Source organism: Misgurnus anguillicaudatus, chromosome 14 (genome assembly GCF_027580225.2).
Source record: "Misgurnus anguillicaudatus chromosome 14, ASM2758022v2, whole genome shotgun sequence".
NCBI lineage: Eukaryota > Metazoa > Chordata > Actinopteri > Cypriniformes > Cobitidae > Misgurnus > Misgurnus anguillicaudatus.
In genome coordinates this window covers 6935847-6961145 of record NC_073350.2, presented here as the reverse complement: position 1 = coordinate 6961145, position 25299 = coordinate 6935847, and the positions used below count along the sequence as shown (strand labels likewise).

The following is a 25299-nucleotide window of genomic DNA, read 5'->3' as shown; positions in this document are numbered from 1 at the left end:
ATGACCATGTCCATCCCTTAATGTTTCGTGTGTAAACAAACCCAGTATTTTTCACACACTTTACTCATCTCTATATCATTTTCACTGTCCTAAAAAGCTGATGTCTTCCTTATCCTATGAAGTCCCTACTTCAGAAATACGTAACGAGTTCTGATTGTGTAGTTTGTTTAGTGTGTTGTGATTTGACAGCAGCTTAGCTTAGCAGAGCCGTTTGAGCTTAGCAGGCGACTGACGTATTTCTGTGGGCGGAGTTTAGTCAAACACTCTTATAATGACGTCATTCAACCGGGAAGAAGAGGGCAAACCATAGACTGTTAAAAAAAGACGCGACATCGCTTCCTTCTATTGTAATGAATTGAAGCTAAAAATGACCGACCATGGTTGCCGCCATACAATAAAACGTCAGTTTGGAGCCAAGGCATGCACAGAAGGAATCTTCCGCAGAGCCAGAGGTGGAGCCGCGGTATCAAACTTCAGCCCAAATGCTTGTGCGTCCAATTCAACCACGCCAATCATAATGACACGCCCTATTCTATAGCATCAAATTACTAGCTAAAATGAAACGTATCACAAAAATGAACAATTGAACATCCAATTTTCGGAAACCATCTTTCGGAAAATGTTTTTGGAATTGTAAATATGTTTTTATTTAGAGCAGAGTCCCATTAGATTGAATGGAGAGGGTGGGGTTTATAACTTGTACTTTAGCCAGCCACCAGGGGGCGATCAAATAGCCAGAGCCTTCACCTTTTAAGACGTAAGAGGCACACCCGGTCCAAACCAGCTGTTTGCTGGTTTCGCTTGGCATTGAACTTTGTAAATTTGCAGGTATTATTTATGCTCTATCAGCAACATAACACAATAACTAAAGTTTGAAAAATGGGATCAGGAAAAACGGAAACTTCTGTATTTAACACTATATGATCGTGCTATTGGATCACTATAGGTTTTTAAACTGACATAGACTAGTGACATGATTTATATATAATTTTATTTTAGGCCTTACTCAGTATGGCACATATCTAAATTCACATTTCTATGAAATTAAGAGATATCTCTGCTATCTGTCACGTTAGATTGAGCAGAATGAGTCCAGTTTCTCAGTACGGTTGATTTTATTTCACCACACACAGACAGAGACAGAGAGAGAGAGAGAAATTTGCTCTCTATTGGCCATGTTTAGTGGAAATCAGGTCAGGAGATCATTACAGAAAACTAAAGAGTGCTACTTTAGGAAATAATGATTTGAAGTTTTAGTGAATATTTTATTTTCTAATAGACTTCTACTGGATTATGTATTTTAAATTGACAGAGTTGTCATCAGTTCATTCAGAAATTCCTTAGTCAGCAGAGATCTGCTATTTTTTTAACCCAGCATGTATGGATTTGCCCGTTTAACATTTACTAAGACTTAGTGAATATAACATTCATATTGCAATCCTACAGACTTATTATTTTTACACTTAGTGATGCTCAGTGGTTCTCAAACTGGGGGCCCTGAGATTGTGCCCCACTTTTATGACATGTTATAAAATACATTCATTTATCATACATTCTATAATGTTTTATAAATAAGGCTACTATACAACAGCACTACATTGTATAAATTAACATATTTTGTTTAAATCTAATTTTAAGTTTTGTAATGTTTTAGGTCATACATTATCTTTGGGGGAGCCAAGAAAGGATGCACCTTATACAAGGGGGGCTGCACGCCAAAAAAGTTTGAGGACCACTGTGCTAAGGTAGCCATTTACATTTTATGAAAAATTATGTTTCTTTCCTTATTTCTTTGCTGTGTATTCTAATGTTTGTTTTACTGTGTTTTTCTATAAAAGTGCTTTGCAACAATAATGTAGATTTGTAAAAATAAATACGAATGTGCAATGGGAAACGCACACGCACGCACGCGCACACACACACACACAGGCGTGTCAATGCACACATTTAAAGATAAACGAGTCTCTTGTCTCTTAACATAGTAACGGTTACATCATAACTCATCAATATATCGATTTATTTAGCTCAAAGTCAAATATTGAACATCGAGCAGTTTTTGTTCACTTCTCTTCTTAAGGTCGTCAGGACATTTCTGCGCATCACGATTCAGGATATTTATTTGGTGGGCGGGGCTTCACGCTATTGGCTGAAGGTGTGAAGTGAACCTCTGGTGAAGTATAAATCGAGTGGTCTCGCGCACACGTGTGTTTGATGTTAAGCTGCAGACATGAGTTTTCTCAAAGAGATGCTGCCTCGGGCTTTCAGGATGTCTGGCAGGTGCATGTCGTCTCTACTCAGGTGTGTGGACAGCAGGTGGTCTGACGTCATTCTTCATAAAGAGCTGAAGACGCTGGATGAGATGCCCGGACCTTCAGCTGCAGGATTTATCTGGGATCTGTTCTTCAGACGCGGACTGACGCGACTCCATCAGCTCCAGGTGCGCGCTTACTAGACTAAAATATGACATAACTCGCTATATATGAGATATATTATAAAAAACAGAAGTTATCAGTGTTAAGTTTCTATTTTTCATTTTATGTCCACGCGTATAACCTAAATCGTCATGAGTTTGTTTTATATTTACATTGATTGTTTTGATGACTGCTATTAGTAGCTACTGTACATCTGGACATTAAAACTCACTTGACTGAAATCTTTTTTTGATTTTATGTGAAACTAAAATGAAAATATGAAAAATAATGAAGTAGCCAATACAAATTCAGAACAGATGTGAACTCATTTAATTCAGTTTGAAAGCAAAATCAAAGTGCTTTGAAGTTTGACTACACTAAATATGAAGAGTTTAGTTGCAAAACGATATAAATCCGTTTTTAACATTTTTGTCAAAACATGTTTTTATTATGTTATCATGTTATTATTTTGTTTTATGGTGCTACTTAGCTGTATTTTTTAAGTTATGATTTAAATCAAAACAAACCAACTGCAGTTGAATTGATATTAATTGGAATGCACAACGAAAAAACGAGATTTCTGAAAAATAAAAAAACGGAGTTATCTCGTTTTGCAACGAAACTCTTCATATTATCAAGTGTTGAGTTTGGATTGATTTTATTTCTTTTCACAATTACCTTTGTGTTGTTCTATAGTTTTGATTTGTTAATTGTTACTCTTAAATAAAAATATGAATGAAGACAATGATGGTTAAAGTGAAAGTGAGCAGGTAAACTGATATGTAAAATCTTTTGACAGGTGGAGGGCAGGAGACAGTACGGACCCATGTGGAAAGCAAGTTTTGGACCGATCCTGACCGTTCATGTGGCCGAACCAGAATTGATCGAGCAGGTCCTGAGACAGGAGGGACAACATCCAATGCGTTCAGATCTTTCATCCTGGAAAGACTATCGGCAGCTCCGAGGACATGGATATGGACTTCTGACTGCGTGAGTACAAATCAGCTTTTACTATAAGCAACTGATTCACAACATTCAGCTCTTTATGATCACTTCAACTTTGTTTGCTGGAGTAAAATGATTTAGCTTTTCTTCTTCGTTGGATAACTCCTCTCCCAGGGCATCATGGGATAGTGAAGTGTCCATTGTATGCACACTGCAAAATGTAACCGGAAGTAGTAGTTCATCCGGGTACTTTTCGCATACTGTTTTTCGAATACTATGTATTCGGACATACTACTCGTCTCGCCTACTGCTTTTCGCGTACTATATAGTATGAAGTAGGCGATTTCATACGCAGCATTATTTTACCTTTAAATGAGAGCTGTCAAGAGATTAATCGCAATTAATCGGAATTAAAATAAAAGTTGCATGTTTGTTTTTTAAGAAACATTCGCATGTATACACATTTATTTTGAATAAAATTATTACAAATAAAATGATACATACATAAAATTATTCTTGAATGTATACATGCATGTGTGTATTTATACATAATAATTACATACAATACACACACAAATATATACATTTATTTTGTATACGATTAATCGCGATTAATCTTTTGACAGCCCTACTTTGAACACTTCACAGTACTGTAAAATGATCATCTACGTTTTTCATCATTGAGATTTAATTATTTAACCCTTTAGTGACAACAACTGTTATAAAGTTTTGAACCATATTGTTTTTCTAAAAGTACTAAAGGTTTAGGGCCAGATTTACTAAACAGGGCAAATTGGCGTAAAGTGCGGATGGGGTGGACATTTCTGCAAGTGATTTACTGACAAGACTCAAGTTAAAGAAAACAGACACAAACATCGCATTTTCATAATGACCAACACAATTTAAGGCACAAATCTTTGTAAATCGAGTTGCCCGATTCATGTAAATACCCATACATTTTGCTTCTGTAAGATAAACTCCTACAAATGCATACAAGTAGGCAAATAAGGTCAGTCAGAAAAACAACTCTGTCCACACCTTTACAGCGCTATTCTTTCACTGCGTGTCTTTAGTAAATGCTGATAGGGTAGATTTTCTAAAAAAAAGGGGTTTGCTTTGGTGCAAGATGTTAGCAAATCTGGCCTTTAAAGTATTTATGTTTGATTTTTTTCACTTAATTCGGCATCTATTACTTAGGCACACAAAACAGCCAGTCGATAGATTAACACTTAGTATTTAACACTTTTTAAATAAGAATATATACCAGAGGATACAGTGGACCACCCTACTGGTCCAGAGATAGGAAATATCAAATTTTGTCATATCTTTATATTGTGAGATATAAAGATAAACTCTACCAGTGGTGTTATTAGTTCAGACATTCTCTGTGTTAACCATTTCAAGTTTTGTTATAAAATGCTGTACTAAATTGCACCTCACACGCTAAACCCACCAACCAACTTCACAAAAAAATTGTAAATACAAGGTTACAACAAATGAGTATATCGTTAAATATGAACGGTTAGCAGGACGTTTTTGTAAAAGTGTAAAGGTTTAAATGTTTTAGTTTCTCATTAAAGTTATGCATTCAACTTTCATTTGCTGCTGCTTATTAAAACGTCCTATCTTCCTGATGTCCTCCTTCAATCTCGTATGTGTTTATTTTCTGACAGTGAAGGTGAGGAGTGGCAGAATGTGAGAAGTGTGTTGGCGAAACACATGTTACGACCTAAATCTGTGGAGTCTTATGACGGCACGCTGAACTCTGTAGTGGACGATCTCATCGAGAAACTGAAGCTCCGCAAGCAAGAAAACTCTGACGGTCGCATCAACGACATCTCGGCTGAATTCTATCGCTTCGGTCTGGAAGGTAAATCACTCTCATCTTCACAATACATCCACATGAACACGCCCAGTCCTGACCATTTGATCACTGACATCATGAATACATCAACACATCCTCATTTGCTGTCTCCTAAAGGGGCAGCAACAAAAAAAATCACATTTAATATATTGAGTGTCAAAAAGAGCTACAGAAATGATGTATTATATCAGTTACTCATTATATCCTGAGTATTAAGATGAGCTCATTAAGTCTTTTCCTCTTTTCCTACAAGGAATTTCCTCAGTGCTGTTTGAGTCCAGGATTGGTTGTCTTGATCCGGTCATTCCCGTTGAAACCGAGCGTTTCATTCAGTCCATTAACAGCATGTTCGTCATGACTCTTCTCACTATGGCTATGCCTGCATGGCTTCACCGGCTCTTCCCCAAACCATGGGACACATTCTGTCATTGCTGGGATTATCTTTTTCATTTCGGTGAGTGTACACGTGTGAAACAAAACCATTTCATTCCCAACCTGCACTTTAAGTTTGTGCATGATGGCACGCTGCAGTAAAGGCCTTCGTGGTCGCATTATTCAGTCAGTCGTGTTGTTTCCGCACTTTCACAAACCGTTTCTCTGCTGTCATTCACCTCATCTACCGTATGCTACTGTTGTTGTTGTTTATTATAAAATGTAACATGGTTGGTAATGCCAGATATTTTCTTTGTCATTATAGCAAAACTACAAATTGATCAGCGTCTTAAAGAAGAAAGCGAGCGAATGGCACGAGGAGAGAAGATCGAGGGCCGATATCTGACATATTATCTGTCTCAGGCTGGAATGAGTATGAAATCTGTCTACAGTAATGTCACTGAACTGCTGCTTGCTGGCGTCGACACGGTAAATCTTACTCAGAGATATAGGAAATAAAAACAGGAAGCCATGACAAATTTTGTGTTATCATGAGAGGTGTTGTTATTATATATCAGTCCCACCTCCACCACTTTACATCATCATTACTTTAACTATAACACATTAATAAAACATTAGCAAGTATGTCCAAACTGTTGACTTTATATACAGTAGTATATATGATGGTATTTTTTATGTTTCTTTGCTTCAGATCTCCAGCACATTGTCATGGTCATTGTACGAGCTGTCTAGACATCCAGAAATTCAGAATGAACTGCGGGCCGAGGTGTTGAGCGCACTGAAGGGTCGTACCATCGCTAATGCATCAGATGTTACCGCAATGCCTCTTATGAAGGCTGTAATAAAGGAAATCCTCAGGTAAATTCAATGCACTTTTCATGAAAACTCTTCAGCTCTGTTTGGTGGACTTAACTTTTTACAAAATGCAATGCAATTTCTTATCCTGAGGTTTCCCATTTGCTGTGAAGTAAATATGTGAATATGAGACAAAAGTACAGAATGTCACATTTCTAACCTGGTTTAATATCATTTATAAACTCAATGGATCAACACGTTTGTATTTTATTTATTTTTATCTATGAACATATTGAGACTGATATTGTGTCTGACAAGTGTTAAAGTGATTTACTCACCCTAATGTCTAAACCTGTATGAGTTTTTTATTTTTGTGAAAACAAAAGAAGATGTTTTGATAAATGATGGTAAGCACACAGTTCCAATCCAATATGATTTTAATGGACACCGTCAACTGTGTACTTACCATCATTTATCAAAATATCTTATTTTATGTTCATCAAAAAAAAGAAAGAAATGCATACAGGTTTGTAACAACATGAGGGTGAGAAAATGATGACAGAATTTTTATTTTTGGGTGAACTATCCCTTTAAGTGATGAATTGTGTCCTGATGCATTAATTGAATTGATTTAACATAATCAAGTGTTAATAAAATGTGACATTCTGTACTTTTGCCTCGTCTTCACTAGGGCTGTCACGGTTATGAATTTCGGCTGACGGTTAATTGTATGATAAAGTGCGATGGTCATGATGATTAATTGCCTGTTTTAGGACTTTGCCGATTATGACGATTAATTGTCTTTTTTATGGCTTTGACATTTAATTCTCATACATTTTTTGTTTGTTCATGAAATAATTTTCACACATTGTTGTGATTATTTCAATTAAATATTTTGCAAGGTTTACCTGGCAGTAAATATTAATTCACACAATACACATTTAAAAGTAATTATTTAATGCATATATCTTTGCCGCAAAAAAAATGAATTCCTTCCAGATCCTTAAAGGTGCAGTGTGTAAATTTTAGCGGCATCTAGTGGTGTATGTAGATAAAAAGGTCTCGTTCTAAGGTAATAAACACATAACGGTTCATTTTGAAAGGTCTTTATACACCACGGATAATATAGGTTTGTATATTATTTAGTATTTCTGTCAAGAGATCCTTCTATAAATTACACACTGCACCTTTAAGAATAGCATCCTTCACTTCCTTAATGTTGGAATTGCTGTTTTGGAAATGTATGTTTTACCTGACAGTTCATACTACTAATCAAAGTTTTGCAACATTTCTTAAATGCTGTTTTTTGAATGCCACTGTATTGAATGGCTTTGCAATGTATCGCGTTACACACTAATTTAAGGAGGGCCATCTGATACTGTCTCCTTTATACAGGCACTGCAGTTCCCCCTTGTGTTTTTTTAAGAGATGTGCAATCATTGCGGTGATCTGAAATAATCGCGATGAGGTCAAACAATCGCAATGAGACAATTATTTAATCATTGTGACAGCCCTAGTCTTCACAGCAAAGTAATTTTGTCTTTACTGTCTCAATACTTTTGGAGTGCACTGTATGTTTATTATATCATAGCAAGCATTGTATATTTTCCAGGCTGTATCCTGTCATTCCGGGAAACGCTCGAGTCATCCCAGACAGAGATATTAAAGTCGGAGGATACCTTATCCCTAGAAATGTACGTTTTTAACAATCAATCCAAAATCGTTTGTTATCCTAACATGTCACATTATTACTTTATGTTAAAGAGTATTGACTGTGATGATTGTTTGCCAGACTCTCATCACTCTCTGCCACTTTGCAACTTCTCACGACTCCAAACAATTCCCCGAGCCGGAGGAGTTTATACCTCACCGCTGGTTGAGCCGAAGCGAGGGAAGCCATCCTTATGCCTCCATCCCGTTTGGAGTGGGCAAACGCAGCTGTATCGGTCGACGAATTGCTGAATTGGAAGTCTACCTGGCTCTTTCTAGGGTAAATGAATGTTTTTGACTATCATTGTTGTCTGTGAGATTTAACTGAGCTTTTTGTATGTTCATAACCCAAAAGACAATTACAACCAATCAGAAGATAGCTGTGTTTAATGTTTTGGGTTTGGGATTTAGGATAAAATGTAATGGACCGAATGTCCTCTGTTTATGCTTAAGATAAAAACTCTGATTTGATCAGTTATCAGTCAGTTGTGCCTTTTCAAATTTGATTTTCTTTTAACAGATTTTGATGCACTTTATTGTGGAGCCTGCAGAAGAGAACGATAGAGTTAATCCAATGACCAGAACGCTACTGGTCCCAGAGAGAGAGATTAACCTTCGTTTCATTGAGCGATGAGCTGGAGGTCACTGTGCCATGAGCAGGACACCATGTGAAAGAACTGACCTTCTCTGATGTTAAGATCCAGAGAGTCAGGAGAACGCTTGGACCCTTCGGCAAAATGAAGGGAAAGCGGCCCGAGGACAGCACTGGGGACATGTCGTCTGACACGCTGACTGTGACTAGACACTTCAAAACCTCATGCATATTGTCACAGTCATGTCTTGTGTTTCCCTGTCCTGTGCTCTTATTTTGAAGTTACTGTATGTCTTTGTCATCAATGTCTGTAGTTAGTGTGTTCATTGGTCCTTGTGCTGATTGTTGTGTGTCTTGTTACACTTGATTACTATGTGTATATATATTGCCCTTGTGTTTCAGTTGTCTTTTGTCAGTCGTTGTATGTGGTTCATCTGGTTTGGATTGTTTATTTCTGTTATCTGTTACTATTTTGTATCACTGGTTGATATTAATTAAAATGCACTTGTGTTTGGATCCGCCATCTTTGCCTGCCTTTGTCCACCTGTTACACATATCTGCATACCAACACACAATTATGGCTGAACTTTGCCTAAATTGACATAATACAACAACCACCATTTAAATTTCTTTAAGGTCAGCCCTCAGGGTGATTTAGGTTTTCTGAATACTGAAAGACTACATGAAAAGTCAAACAAAGGTGTGACTACACAGCATTCCAAATTATTATGCACATGCCCTTTTTTTGTTTTATTTTTCCAATACAGTCAGTAAGTTTAGAAATTTTACCCTCAACACTTATTTGACAGTGTGGATGTTATTCTATTTAAATGAAATAAATATGTCAAAAGATACTTTAATACAAAATATATATCAAAATATGCTGTTCCAAATTATTCTGAAGAATGCACTTTAACCAAATTTATAATGATATAATTGATTATAATGATACAAAAACAGATATCTGTCAAATGTACTGCATGGACACAAAACAAACATTGTTAAAAAAACAAACACAATGTAAAATAAATAAATAAATAATTTACACAAGTTACATAATAATATAGGAGCATATCTTTACATGACTTAAACTCTCTCATTCATTAAACTTGTAAGTATACAAGTACAGGTTTTGTCTTTATTTCACTTGAAGATGCTAGTATTGCATCCCTAAGTTGATGTTTTGAATTAAAGTGCTGTCCACCTCACAGATCTTTCATATCATAATGCACCACAGGCTCTTAATAGGACTAAGATCAGAGGATGATGGTGGTAATACCTTGATGTCGTTCTTATTTTATGACCATATTATTTAAAATGGTCAGTGATGCTTTTTGCAGCATGGGATGGTGTATTATCCCATAAAAGTACATTTATTTCAGAAGACAGGAACTCTACATATCTTCTAGATGTGCTTTTGACCCCCTAAGGGACCCTAAAGGGACCTACCATCTTACTTCCCAATATTCCAGCCCAAATCATTACTCTGCCACCTATATGGTTACAGTCTTGTTTAAACATAGTGGCTATTCACCAACAATCCAGAATGACATTAATCTCTACTATTCAGTGTATTATGGCATGTCAATGAATAAAACTGTGTGAAAATAGTTTTCTTGTATTCTGGGCTCACAGCAAATGTTTTATTTTTGCAAGTCTTGGTGGAGGGGTAGAAATAGTACTATAGAGTACTATAGAGTGTATATTTTGTCCTAGATGGTATGACACACACATCTGTTTGTCACAGAATAACTCATCACACTCATTTGTGTTATATTTAAGGACATGAGTAGCCTATCATATGGTCTCATTTTATCTCATTACATTAATTGAGCAGATCAGGATATATGAAGATAAAGCAGTAGCAAAACTTGAGAGCTGGTAGATTTTAATTACAAAATCAGTAATTGTACTTGTAGCCTACTCAAAAATTGACACTCGCAGAGTCGCAGCCCAGGGGCCCGTTTGAAGTTCAACCAACTCCAAGATAAAACCTGAACTCTGACTTTAGCCGCCATAAGGGGGCGGTGTGGCTCTGCTAACTTACGTGACATCTTAAAAAACAGTCTCGGTCTTACCTCTTAATGCACAAGTTCGTTTTGTAACGGGTATATCGTAGAGGTGTAGCAAAAGTCAAAAAGCAAAGATTTAAATTGAAATTGTAGTGACTGGGACTCTAGATTAAAGAATATAGAGAATGTAAATATACTGTCTGCAACTTCAAAAAACAGACTTCAGAACAGAAGTTTGTGATTACTCTCCTCGAGTGCAAATCTATACATTTAACTTCTCAGATTTTTATTTTGCACGTTTTGACATCGGTACTAAAACGCAGAGAAACAAAAGCAATCGTTCACTTTCCTTCGCCTCTTATTTTGAAACACTTTTATTTTGAAACGCTGAACTTTTATGTGTGGTGTAACTACGTCACCTCCACTGTGTCCTCTTGTCACCGCCGGAGTACAGATGAAGTGAAGATCTTCATCATACGTACTTTACTGAAGAGCTTCAGCAGGTAAACACTTTCTTTAGCTGTTTGATGAAATGTGTTGTTTGAAGTGTAATGGAGATTCGTCTGGTGATCGTGCTATCAAATGATATTGTACTGATATTAGTCAGATGTTTTACATCAGTTCAAGTTCACCGCTAAAAATTAAATTGAAATGTCAATGCAAACTTACGGCTGTGTAAGATTCATTCAGCTCACCAATCTGTACTGTTGTCTAGTAACTACTATTGTTTTATTATTATTATTATTATTAATGCCTTTCTTTACTACCTGAGAGGTCAGGTATGATGTGGCATATGATTAGCCATATATGATATTAATGTCTTCTGCGATTTCTTTTGAGTTTATAAAGACGTCAACACTAAGTTACGCTTACTTAAATAATTTACCTGACTGCTAATGATGTTGTATTTGTCATGTCATTGTTGTCAACAATGCTTTTCACTGAAGTGCTGCTATATTTATTGTGTAATGTTGTTTAACAGTTTTAGGACCCTTTTTATTTTTTATGAATAAAATAACACACAAACATACACATCATCGTGTCCGTTTGCATAAACTAGCTTAGACTAAGAAGTCCTACGAGTTAGTCATCTAATTCAAGACTGTTCATAACTTTTTTAAAGATAGATATATAAAAAGGTATACATGAAAAAAGAAATATTAATCCTAACTCTTTGCTAGTTGGTCAGACTAGTTTAGACAAAGTCTTTACTTAGTGGCTGTGTTTATGCAGAAATGTAAATAATAATCAATGCCTTGGGGATTTGACCGGAGAGCCTAAATCCCTAATATATACACAAATATATACACCAGGGGTGTACAACATACAATTTAGTAATAAAATATCCAAAAACCACTTGCAAAGTGTGATATATGTGCAGTTATATTTTATGCAGTTGTATCCCAGAAGTTCCCAAAGGATTTGTAAATCCAGAGAAATTCCTACAGTATTTTAAATAATAGCTCGTCACTTGTCATTGTCGGTCATCAATGAAGCCTAAAATCCTCAGTTTCCGCTTGTAAAAAACGTTGACAACACTAGTGAACATTCATGCATTACCTCATTCATGAACATGATACGTGAATTCCATCTGTCTCTGGATGATAAAAACAACATCTCCTATTGCTTTCCTTCATAACGTCATTAAACTTCACCGTTGTTATTGTTTTAAAATTGTGACATATTGTGCCTTTAAATATTGCGTTTGAGTCAGGATTTTGGTCCAGAATGACTCATTTGATGCAATGCAATCAAAGTCCAACATATGTCTCTGGTCTGTAGACTGTACTGACTAGGGGTGTGCGCTGCTAATTTGACAGTTCTTGACAATTGTATCCTAAAAGTAAAAAATCCCCCTCAAGACAGTTCAATTCAGTTCAATTTTATTTATGTAGCACATTTCACAATTGTTTCATTATTTCAAATCAGCTTTACATTAATAAAAGCAGGAGAAAACACAGAAAAATAAGTGGACAACAAAAGTAAAGCAAAGCTAACTCAAACCCTCTAGCGCCACCAACAGTCCAAAAATCCACTTATGTTCATGCTCATAACGTCTGACCCATGAGTCCTTGAAACGAAATTCTTGTTTCCTCTGAATCATTGGCTCATGATGATTCAGTTGCACTAGAGCTGCAACTAATGACTATTTCTTCTGTCGACTAATCTAGCGATTATTTTTCCGATTAGTCGACTACTCTAACGACTATTTTTATTATTAATATAGTGTTCTTTTTTGATTAGCTATTTAATCTGTTGGATAATCTGTTTTTCTACTCTCTGTCTGATCTGACAGTCATTGTTTGTTTTATTGTATTTTAACACAACTGAATGCTATTTTCACATATTATCTGTTCTGTTGTCAGACATATAGGGGCAGTTTCCCAGACAGGGATTAGACTAGTCCTAACTGAAAACGTCTTGCACTGACATATCTTAAAATACATCAGTGCCCTTAGTTTGGCCTCAAAATGCACACAAGTATTGTTTTTAGTAAGGCATGTTTGTTAAACTAATTATATTTCCTAATTAAACTAAGGTCTAGTCCTGGCTTAAGCTAATCTCTGTCCAGGAAACCACCCCAAAGACTATTAAAATAGTGACTTAACATGACCCAATTACCTTGTGTTTAATCCAACCAGCTGTTACTTTAACTCCTAAGTTACTAAAATCTTGATTTATAAACGCGACATCGCAGACAATTCGGCGCAAATTAAAAAATTGCCATTACACAGAGTTACTACAGAAGGCATGCGCGGGCATAGGAGAGAGAGAGCTTGCGCACAAGCACATAGAGAACCAGTGTGTGTGGGGAAAACACTGCTAACCTTTCATGATAAACTCGAATCAGTCGTCTTCTCTGCCAGTAACATCTGACGTTTACGTGAAAATGCAAGTACACAGAGGAATCCGCATGGATAACACAGCCAACTTTTAATTCTTTCACTCAGTGTCATGTATGAAAGGCGCTGTCTAGAGGCTTCACGCAGAGAGGGAGAGAGAGAGCACGCGCGCACAAGAGAGGCACCACCGAGCGCTCACAACAATAAATGAAGCCTTTTAAATGAAAATAAAAATGTAAATGTTGCGACCATTGTTGATTTTGTGGCGCACACAAACAAATCAATGTATGGAAAACACTGTCCGGAGCAGAAGCCGCCATTACGCGAGATGAATGTAAACAGCGTGACGCAACGACGCATTTTACGCATGTCGACGTATTCTCGTAGTCGACGTCATCGATGACGTTGACGCGCCGTTGCAGCACTAAGTTGCACCCTATGATATCTTTTCTGTTGGATGAATTTTCCGTAAAACCTACTTTTTTGAACTCCTCTTAGAGCGTTTTTCCGATTTTCATGACCTTTGGTATGTAGCATCTAGAGACACCCCAGACAAAAAGTTATCAAAAGCGTTCTCGTATACAGTGACAACATATTCAGTGGTGAACACGCCAAAATGGACGTGAGGCCGTATCTTTGCAAAACTTATGTGTATGCATCCACACGAAACTAAGTATATGTCATTACAGTCATGACCTGAGGGTGCATGCAAGGTTTTGTCATAGCACTAGTGGTCATGAGATTCGAAAAATGCCTATTTTCGTTTATAACTACTGCAAACTTGAGTCTAAAATCATCGTTAGATTCCTTGAGGCATGCCGAGTCAAACGATACCAAACGGTTTTTCGGTCGGCCATTTTGAATCAAGTTCAGTATTTCACCAACGCAATGGGGTATCGCTATGAAATGAAGTATGGTTCATCAACGACATGTTCTGAAAGCCCTTTTCAACTTTTTAGTGCCCTCAAGTGGTCAAGAGATTTGAGGCTATATCTCCGGATTGCTTTATTGTATTTACACCAAATTTGGTGAATGTCATTACAATCATGACCTGAGGCAAAATCCATTGTTTTGGTACAGTGCCACCTAGTGTTCTGAAGATTTGAAAAATTGCTATTTTTGCCTTAATCTACTGAAAACTTTGATCTAAAATTATGACAGTCATCATCAATACTTTATTCTGGGCCCTTTTTGGATTGACCCCGGTATCGCTGCTTGCAGCTATATTTACAATTTAAAGTAGTTCATTGTCCTGAAATGTTTGGGTCCAACCCTATTCCACCACACCTGCCTACAGTACTGAAGTAATCCTGAACACCTTTATTTGCTTGAATTGTGACTGAACCAGAATCAAGCGATCCTGGGACAAGTCCTTGGACACATTATCAGTGTATTTTCCGGAATCTCTATGTGAAAAGGGCAAAAGTCTGTGTTAAGCAAACTTGGCCAGGTCATAACACCCGCAACACAATGAGTCACAGAAGAGAGCGTTGGCTTTGGATCTCAAATGAATTTTCACTTTGCCATACTTCTAATGAAAGTTATTCTAATCTAAGTCAGATGATGAAGGGGATTTAAGTCTCATAAGTGTGCAATGCACATTTTCATCTTAACCCTTTTCTCACTGTGACTAGCGATTGTAGACAGAGGACAGACATAGATTGGTACTTTAGAGGAGAGCTGAGGGGGCAAGAGGTGTAATATGGTGTGTTTTTCACGCAACTCGAGTGAAAACAATGCTCTCCTTCATTTTACTGATACGGACTGATTGGCTTGCATGAGGATGCATTCTTTTTTACACTTGTGTGGAAGATGCTATTAAGCAAAGTATTGCGCGTTTGCACCATTGGGTCACCCAGTTTGAGTCATTTGCATCACCCAGCATGTCTTTGCATTGAATTTGTATGTAATCTACTCGCGCAAATAATTCAATTCGCTTTTAGTTTGCGAATACCATTAGCAAGAGCTGAGGACTCTGAGCCGGCTTGTGGGAGTTCAAGGTGCAATGATTTGGTGTGTTGAGTGTTGTGAGGAAGCTGGGGAGAAAACATCACCTCAGTTGGTCTCTGAATCACAAGTTGTCGTGTTTGCAATTGGTGTAAATCTTGTGTGGAGGAAGTGGAAAATCGCATTTTCCCAGAGGCATCTTCTGTTGGCGTCTTTATACTGGTCATGGTGAACTGGCAATTAAACTACATATTTTTTCCAGGGGCAACATCCACTAAAGCGTGAATAGGTCTAAATATCAGAATGAGCTTTATTCGCCACACACAAGGAATTTGTTTTTGTTTTTTTAGAATCACCTACATCGATATTAATGTAGTATGTAAATGAGTATTTTGTCCAAAACCTTAGCCTGTAAAAAACAGTAGGAGAAAAACGCCCAGATGGTCTACCACTTCCATCAAGATTTCTCAGTATGTGTTGAATGGACGCTTTTCTATCCATGAAGTTTTGGGAACCGGCGAGTGGCTATTCAGTTCCAAAAACTTTATGGAATAGAAACAGCTGTGCCTTCCTCACCTGAGCCAGTTTCCTTCATGGATGCATTCATATAACAGCTTTGTGTCTATACACATCGGCCGAAATTAAACACAAAACCAGCTGTTTGCTTATCACGTCTTGGGGAGCAAAAAAGTCTGGTTCCAATTTATGGCCGGTCAATCGATGCATGTTTAGTCACACAGGTACTGTCTTACGCCCACAAATCAACACTTTAAATTAGTTAATACCAAGGGCGTAGGTTTGCTCCTGGCATTGGTGGGGACATAAATAAAATGGTCGCATTGCAAAAACAAGACAAAGACAACTCAGTATGCTCTTTACTCAGTGACATCTGACTCGCCACCCCCGGTGCCATCCCAAATGTAATGTACTATAATAAACAATTCGTTATGTCCTAGAGCCTAATAAACAGTAACAGTTTAAGTCTTTGTCAAAAAAGAAAAGAAAATCACTTTGTAACATTTATGAATCCATATTTACTTTATAACATTGAAGAATATCCAATTAATATTTAATTCTTAATTTAATTTTGCCAAAAAATCCCAGTGTTAAAGTAGGTATGTATATCATGCTGTTTCCTGAACAACGTTTATTAATGTTTCTGTAGTTCACATTAAATCTTCTTTTCATTAACAGACAGTTAATCAGTGTGAAAAAAATAGTTTAAGTTTAAAATGCAACCTTACATTATGTCTACATCTGTGCAAGTAATGACCACAGTGCAGTAATGTAAAGTATTTAGCAATCATGACATGAATTCATGTTTTTACCATGTTGGGGTTATTTTCTTTCATGGATTAGGGACCCCCTAAATAACCTTGCTACCCCATTTATAAAAGGTTGACACGCGTTTGCAACTCCTCAGGTTAACATGGGATTGTCGTGTATTGGTAAAACGAACACTGTCCTTGAATCATTATGTGACACAACTTCTTCCGTATTTTCCGTATACATGTTTTTCAGTTTATATTGTTTTTTGATGATAAAAATGTACAGAAATACACCACTCACTGTAGCTTTTAACTAAATGCTCACCACAGTTTTAAAATATGAGAAATTTAAAGTTAATAATGTTAAAGTGAAAATGCCCAGAAGATAACAACTGATAAGTCTTGATTAGACAGAATCTTGTTTTTAATTGAGTTATTAATTTTATAGACTATTGAAGCTATATTATGGCTTCATTGTATTTTGTATTTATGCATACATTACATTAAACATATGCAATATGTAAAATAAACAGGTATAAATATATGCAAAAACCTACAGAAAGGATAAATACCTACAGTAGGCTATAGCCTATATGAGAGCAGAAGCTCTAGATATTATAAATGTGACAGGTGCTATGATGAGATGATCATAAAGTTTGTTTTAAGGTCTTGACACCCTTTACTTTCTATTAGACCTTAACATTTGCATCTCTTTCTCGTCTTTCCGATCAAATATGTTTGTATAAGCAAATGGCGCGTCAAACTACATCGCTCCAGCAGCGCACGTGTCACTGACATAAACGCGAGTTTTGTCTTAGCTTGCTTAAAGTTCAGAAAACTTTACAACTATTAGCATTATGTGCGAGAAGAACTCTTTATTTGGCATCGCAGCAGCTCCTTGCGCTTGCCTAGAGAGACCTCTGCACGCGAGAGACCGGCCGGCTGCTGCATGAGGAGAGAGAGAGAGAGCGCGAGAGAGAGCGCGAGAGCGAGCAAGACAAGAGTCTCGCTGCGTGATCCGCGGTGGATTCACTAGCACTTATTATAAAAATTACACAAATAACTCGTAAATTTTTTATAATAAGTGAACTATTTTACGTGTTTCTCCGTCACACTCAGTCTAACATGCTGGAGGGCAGAGTATGCCACGCCCACTTATTTGCATTCCGCGGAATAGACGAAATAGAAAAATCTGTTACGTCTGACATTTTATTCCGCAGTAACGGAATATACCGTCATACCGCCCAGCCCTACCGTATATGATAGACAACTGGACAGGGACAACTACAGCAGCGGTGGAGGAGGTCGTTTGACGCACACAGACTGAGGAATTATACAAAATTTTAAATATCGATATAGTAGAGATTGAAATATCGATACACTATCGCGTATCAATATTTTTGCACAGTCTTATTAATGTTATAGTAACTAAAAAAATGACAGAATCATCAGGTCACTGTGTTTTTTTGTGTTTTTTTTTTTTCATTTTTTTTCATGTAATGTGTGTATTAATGTGTATGTATTGTATATATAGTGAAGAGAAGAGCTCAGGAACAATTAAACTGCAACTGTACTTTTGACAATGTTTTATCTTTTTTTTGCTTGCTTATTTTAAGGAAAGTGTATGAGAACATGCTGTTGTAATTAGTTTTAAAGAAGCCCTGAAACCCTGAATATCTATATATTATCTATATAACTGTCATTATTAGTGATTAAATATTAAATATAAAGCTTTTGAGAGGATTATTATGTGCTATTTATTTGGAACTTGTTCAGTTTTAGCACATGCCCCTCAAAAGGTCTGTGCACGTCCCTGTCACTTCTGCATTTGTCCACTCGTGTTCTCATAGTTTCTACAACCTATAGATGATAATGTAGGTAATGGGACGAGCCATTATTTAAAATAGGAATTTCTCTGAATTGACAAATCCGTGGGAACTTTTGAGATAATGTAAGTACACAACTGCATGAATATATCACACTGTGCACGTGGTTTTTGGATCTTTCATTACAAAACGTACATATTGTGGCTTTAATGAAACATTTTACAATTCTATTGTTGGAAACAAAAATATATATAATGTCAAATCTGTCAGAGGGGCCTCATTTATTAATTTTGTCTGTCAGCCCAGTGTCATGTCGTGTTTATAATAAGTGGTCTTTAGTGTATGTTTATTGTAATGAATGAATGAATGTATTATGTATGGGACACTGGGTGTGTACTGTACCGTTACAGTTATCAGACGTACCACTGGCTGCCCTTCACAGATTAAAGTTACATTTTGTTTTATTTAACCTTCAATAAAGATTAGTTTGGTCTTTATATATTTTCAAGCTCAGTATTGGCCTTTATCTTTCTTTGAATTAAACATTTTTTTTAAGGGGGTTGTGAATATTATATTACAAAATGAATATTTTAATGCAGTATTCACAAACAGCAAAGCATTTGTGAGCTCATTTTGTAGCCATTGGCAGAATGTAGTTGTAGATGTTTAATCTTTGCACTGTTTTATGTCTATTTGCTGCACCATGTGTGGTATAAACACAATTGTTTTCGTGACGGAACTTCAGTAAGACAGGTGTATTTGTGTAAAAGCAATCTAATATTTTAATAAGGGTTTAGATATATGAGAACATTTTACTGTATTATTATGAGCTTATACAGCACCATTAATCTTAAGCTAGTGATACATGTGTGATTCAAACATATATGCTTACCGCTTTTTGTGGGGACATGTTGTTCTAGGACTATAGGGAACAGACTCAGATTCATGACTAAACATGCTTCAGCAGATCTTTTTTTACTGTGTTAATAAACTTCCCTCTTTTTAAAACGCTGACTTGTACACTTGTGATAAACAGTATGCAACAAAACTAAAATCCTGCCATTATAATTTCAAAAAACCTTCATCCTGCACATTATGTGCTTTTCCAGCATCGTCTGCATGTTTGACCCCTGTCCAACATTGACTAAATGATGTTGACATTAACACTAAGAGACTCATACAAAACTATTACAAAAGCTGAAGAAGGCAACCACATACGTTAACAGTCATTTTCAGAAATTGTTGTTTTCAAAATGCTCTCTTGTGTTTTAAGAGCCATCAGTCTGACAGAGACACGCACTTAATTCATTCTCATGAAGACTGAAGGCGATGGAGAATTCCTGGAAGGTAAGACACGCATCTTATTCTTCATTAAACTTTATTGGGTGGTTTCCAGGACAGGACTTATCCTAGTCCAAAATGCAAGTGCATGAGCTGCCTTCATTTAAAAACATCTTGCAGTGACATATCAGTGTCATTGTTTTGTCTCAAGATGCACACAATTTATTGTTTTGTTTTTTGTAAAAAAAAAAAAAAAAACATTGTGAAAATATAACTAACTATAACTTTGAATAACTATGTTGTGTCCTTGTTTCACTGACATGCTATATGTCCTTAGGTAAATACAATTCATGTCAGTAGCTAAAGGCCTATAACTTTTGAGGATAAATGCAACAAAATTTTGTGCATTTAATGTATTTATTTAATTTGACATTTCATCTGCTCTATGTGCACATTGTTGTATTTACATACTTTCCAGTGTGAATGAACGTACATTGAACATTTAACAATCATTATATGGAATCATTTTATTGCGGGCAAAATATACAGTGTTGTAAGAGTGTTGGCCCCTCTCCAGATGCCTTGTTTTTGCATATTTGTCACACTTTAATGTTTCAGATCACTAAACACATTTAAATATTAGTTAAATATAACACACAAGTGAACACAACATGCAATTTTTATTATGAAACTTAAACTAAAATGAAACTAAAATCTAAAATACATTGCCCTGTGTGGAAAAGTGTTTGCAGCAAAACCTAATAACTGGTTGGGCAACCCTTATCAACAACAACTGCAATCAAGTGTTTGCGATAACTTGCAATGAGTCTGTTACAGCGCTGTGGAGAAATTTTTGTCAACTCATCTTTGCAGAATTGTTGTAATTCAGCCACATTGGAGGGTTTTTGAGCATGAACCGTCTCTTTAAGGTCATGCCACAGCAGCTTGAGGTCAGGACTTTGACTAAGCCATTTCAAAATCTTCATTTTGTTTTTCTTCAGCCATTCAGAGGTGGACTTGCTGGTGTGTTTTGGATCATTGTCCTGCTGCAATCACCAAGTTTGCTTCAGCTTGAGGTGACGAACAGATGGCCAGATAATGGGTCTCATTCACTAAGCAAGCGTACGCACAAATTTGTGCGTGAGATGTGCGTACGGATGTTTTCATGAACAAATCATGATTCAACAAAAACTTACGTATCAATGTCTTCTAAATGTACGCAAAAATTCAAGAAAACCTAAAACCACTCGTTTGCAATAATCGCATACGCTATATGAAAATACTAGGCTATAATTATAATGTTTACAATAATGTTGATTTCTAAACATATAAATATTATATACATTTATATTATCTATTATTAAAGCCTACTTATTTTTTCTAAACATATAAGGAAGATGCGCGTAATGACGACATCTTCACGCTTTCCTTCCTCACTTTTTAAATCGCTATTTGAAAGCGTCTGCTCAATGCCTAATGTAGCCTAAACGTCATGTGAATGTTATGAGACGTCCAAATGTCAATCACTTGATCTCCACCTTGACGCCTTTACTGCATCTGGTGTGAACGCAGCATTATATGGATCTGGTTTGGGCATGTTTTATGCAAATTCCCAACCTAGTGCATGTAGCCGCTCATGTAGAACACTTCAAATTCACTAACGTAAGAACAAGTATAAGAACAAACTCATGTGCGTACGCACGTGTTGTGAATTAGGCTGAAAGTTTTCGTGATAAGTTCAATTGTGCGTATAAATACGAAAAATATAAGCAATTATTAGTGAGTGAGACCCAATGTCCTTCAGGAGTTTTTGGTAGACAACAGAATTCATGGTTTCATTTATCACAGCAAGTCTTCCAGGTCCTAAAGCAACAAAACATTCCCAGACCATTACACTACCACCACCATATTTTACTGTTTGTATTATGTTATTGTTATCTAAAATGCTGTGTTACTTTTACGTACTTTTTGCCAGACGTAATGGGACACACGGCTTCCAAAAGGTTCCACCTTTGTCTCATCAGTCCACAGAGTATTTTTCCAGAAGCATTGGGGATCATCAAGATGTTTTCTGGCAAAACTGAGATGAGCCAGACGTAACCGGAGATAACCGAGTCGCTTCGAGGGAAACGCAGAAGTTAATGATCACAAGCAGAAGTTGACTATAAGAATAAAAGTCAGCGACACTTAAATTGACAATTCAATAAAAATGAATAATATAAATAGAAAAATATAATGCATTACCGTATGCATTTCATATTTGTACCTAATGTTGATACATTATAATAATATAAGCATAAAAATGTTGACATGTTGATTATTGATAGTGTAAGATAAAAACTGTCCATCACTGTCATAGAAATGTCAGATGAGTTAGAAGAGGACAGGTTACTATTACTATATACATTACTATATACACAACACAGGCTGAATCTGAATAAACCTGTTTAGCTCCTCAGAAATCATGCTGGCCAGACAGTAATGTACTGTAACATGATGAGGTTCCTGTGTGTGTTAAAACTTTACTGCCCTCAGAGGAAGTCATTCACAGTTTATTATTGTAGTTTTAGTACAGTCTGTGTATATAGCTGCTGATAAAGATTATTACGTGTCATTATGATAAACCTGGTGATCCTGTGTTGTTGCACGAGTTTCTTTCTATAAGAGAAGATGCTGCTGCTGACTTAACACATACAGTGATATACAGTAACAGCTTATATGACAGAGATATGTGATTACTCATTATAATAAAATACTGAGTATTGTAGGGCTGCGATTAGAGAGCTGAGTTAGTAGTTTATGCGGATGTCTCGTTCCAGTTCAAGGTCGTTTGACTGAAGTCTAAGCATTTCTGCAATATCTCTGTCACATGTCTCTGTCATTCTTAACTTCTGCACTGTGTGACACTCTTACAAAATCTCAGCCTGTTAATTTTTTTTTTAATTGTATTTTTATTCCTCAATGGAGATTCGAGATGATTAAAGCATGATTTCTCTGAACTCCAGTCTTATTAAATGTTTTTTTTTTTATTCAGAGAACCCACCTTTTCAGAATGGAGTCACCCCGACAGACAGTGACGTGTCTCCCATACAGTACGAGGAACCCGTCTCCACATATTTTGAGGAGAAGGTTCCCATCCCAGAGGATGATGTCACAAAGGTAGTTAGAGCAGAATTAATAGTTAACCACTGAATATATGAGAGATGAGTTAAGTGATGCAACAGTGTGCATTTCTGTGTGTCGACAGTTTGCGAGCGGAATCAGGAAATTTGAGTTGTGTAAAAATAAAAGTTCAGTATAGTGTAATATAACACTTGTGTTTTATGTGAGTAAGCTTACAGTTATCATTGGCATGAGTGCTGGGGGAAATAAAACGATGATAATGATGTTTAAAATCAATCATCAGATCTGGGAAGGTTTTTTTGGGGGGGGGATAGCACAGTTTTCACTTAAAGGAATAGTCTACTCATTTTCAATATTAAAATATGTTATTACCTTAACTAAGAATTGTTGATACATCCCTCTATCATCTGTGTGCGTGCACGTAAGCGCTGGAGCGCGCTGCGACACTTCGATAGCATTTAGCTTAGCCCCATTCATTCAATGGTACCATTTAGAGATAAAGTTAGAAGTGACCAAACACATCAACGTTTTTCTTATTTAAGACGAGTAGTTATACGAGCAAGTTTGGTGGTACAAAATAAAACGTAGCGGTTTTCTAAGTGGATTTAAAAGAGGAACTATGTTTTATGGCGTGATGGCACTTTTGGGAGTGCTTCGACTCGGCACAGTAACACCCTCCCTCTACCATTATGAGAGTGAGAAGGGGAGCGGACTTTTCAGGCGAGTCGAAGTACTCCCAAAAGTGATATTACGCCATAAAATGTAGCTCCTCTTTTAAACCTGCTTAGAAAGCGCTACGTTTTATTTTGTACCACCAAACTTGCTCGTATAACTCGTCTTAAATAGGAAAAACGTTGATGTGTTTGGTCACTTCTGGCTTTGTCTCTGGGTGGTAGCATTGAATGAGTGGGGCTGCGCTGGGTGCTGTCGAGGCGTCGCGGCGCGCTCCGGCGCTTGCGTGCGCGCACACAGATGATAGAGGGATGTATCAACAATTCTTAGTTAAGGTAATAACATATTTTAATATTGAAAATGAGTAGACTATTCCTTTAACATTATGCTGTATCATTCAGATGTTTGACCTCTGCCATATTAAACACACATTATCTTGAGTTTTTTGTTGTAAAGCAGACACACCCTACTGAAAAATCCAGCATAAGCTGGTAGCTGGTTTAGGCTGGCAGTAGCTGGTTTAAGATGGTCTGGGGGGAAAGCTAGTCAAGCTGGTGGGTCAGGTGGTTTTCCAGCCTGACCAGCAAAGTCCAGCTAGACCAGCTTAAAAAGTGACCAAAACACAGCTAGAGGAGCTTGCTACATCAGCAAAACCAGCTAAAACCAAGCTATGAGACCATCATTTTTTTCAGTAGGGCAGTGATTATCTGTCTGTTCCTACAGAGGTCAGCATGTGCTTTTCACCCCAAATAATCCTGCATGTCCACCACCACAAACACATTTGTTTTTAAGAGATACTCTTTCTTGCTTCCCTCTATAGATGTTTAGCTTTCGTAAACTTTGGGCATTCACTGGACCAGGTTTTCTGATGAGCATTGCCTATCTGGACCCTGGAAACATCGAGTCAGATCTTCAGTCTGGGGCCAAAGCCGGATTCAAGGTGACTAAATATCATGCCAATTTTATTTTTAACTGTTATTTTTATATGACATGACTTGTGTGATGACGATGCAGTATGAATAAAGTTCACTGTGTTGACTCTTATGAAATATATTCTTTGTTTGTTTTTTAATGAAGATGAATGAAGACATGTAACCTCCTATGATTGGCTAATATCAATATAAAAGAGTCCAGGGTTCCCACGGGTCCATGAAATCCCTGAAAGTTTGTGAATCTGCGGGAAATAATTCAAGGCCCTGGAAAGTTTTTGAAAATATACATACATAGATACAGGTCATTGAAAGTGCTTGAATCTATTTTATGCAAGAAGTTGTCTGGGAAAAAATCCATATTATTCCTTGTTTAGTGTATGATAATATCATAAAAATTTTAGACTTTTTAAGCACACATGCTAAACTGTTTGCTTTAAATGCTTATATATTCTGTATGCGAATGTTGATTCATACCAAAAATGTTTTTTTTTTGCATAGTTGTGTTTGACACATGAAAACGTCTCGGGTTACGTATGTAACTGTTGTTCTCTGAGAAGGGAACGAGACGCTGCGTCTCCCTTGCCATAATTCCTGTGTCCCTGTAACGCCGTCTTTGGCAATATTTCAGATAGCGATATACTTCTTGGCCCCGGCGTCACCCTGTCTTTGTCGTTAAGCCTCACCA

At 36.8% G+C, this 25299-nt stretch overlaps 2 protein-coding genes across 3 annotated transcripts in view; both read left to right on the top strand.

Annotated features, from left to right (window-relative positions):
• The first annotated feature begins 1966 nt into the window (after positions 1–1966).
• cyp27b1 (cytochrome P450, family 27, subfamily B, polypeptide 1) lies at positions 1967–9226 on the top strand. The gene is made up of 9 exons (XM_055183271.2): positions 1967–2437; positions 3211–3401; positions 5030–5226; positions 5474–5674; positions 5918–6081; positions 6305–6471; positions 8021–8102; positions 8201–8398; positions 8639–9226. Exons 1-9 carry the CDS (start codon positions 2228–2230, stop codon positions 8750–8752), a joined length of 1524 nt encoding a protein of 507 aa, XP_055039246.2. The 5' UTR covers positions 1967–2227; the 3' UTR covers positions 8753–9226.
• A 1686-nt stretch (positions 9227–10912) lies between these two features.
• slc11a2 (solute carrier family 11 member 2) overlaps positions 10913–25299 on the top strand; it is a 31289-nt gene continuing 16902 nt past the window's right edge. The window contains exons 1-4 of one of the 2 annotated variants that reach the window (XM_073875785.1): positions 10913–11225; positions 19880–19953; positions 22922–23046; positions 24503–24622. In XM_073875785.1, the coding sequence (XP_073731886.1) occupies positions 19920–19953; positions 22922–23046; positions 24503–24622 (279 nt within the window). In that variant the 5' untranslated portion in view covers positions 10913–11225; positions 19880–19919. Of the gene's footprint in view, positions 11226–18671; positions 18732–19879; positions 19954–22921; positions 23047–24502; positions 24623–25299 lie in introns of those variants that run through there. The other variant, XM_073875786.1, reaches the window with a different exon arrangement.

Excerpts from the sequence above, each read along its gene's own strand:
- cyp27b1 (XM_055183271.2), top strand. The coding sequence starts at position 2,228 with ATGAGTTTTCTCAAAGAGATGCTGCCTCGGGCTTTCAGGATGTCTGGC. Across the intron at positions 3,402-5,029 it reads GGATATGGACTTCTGACTGC|TGAAGGTGAGGAGTGGCAGA; the intron begins GTGAGTACAAAT and ends ATTTTCTGACAG. Across the intron at positions 6,082-6,304 it reads TGCTTGCTGGCGTCGACACG|ATCTCCAGCACATTGTCATG; the intron begins GTAAATCTTACT and ends TCTTTGCTTCAG.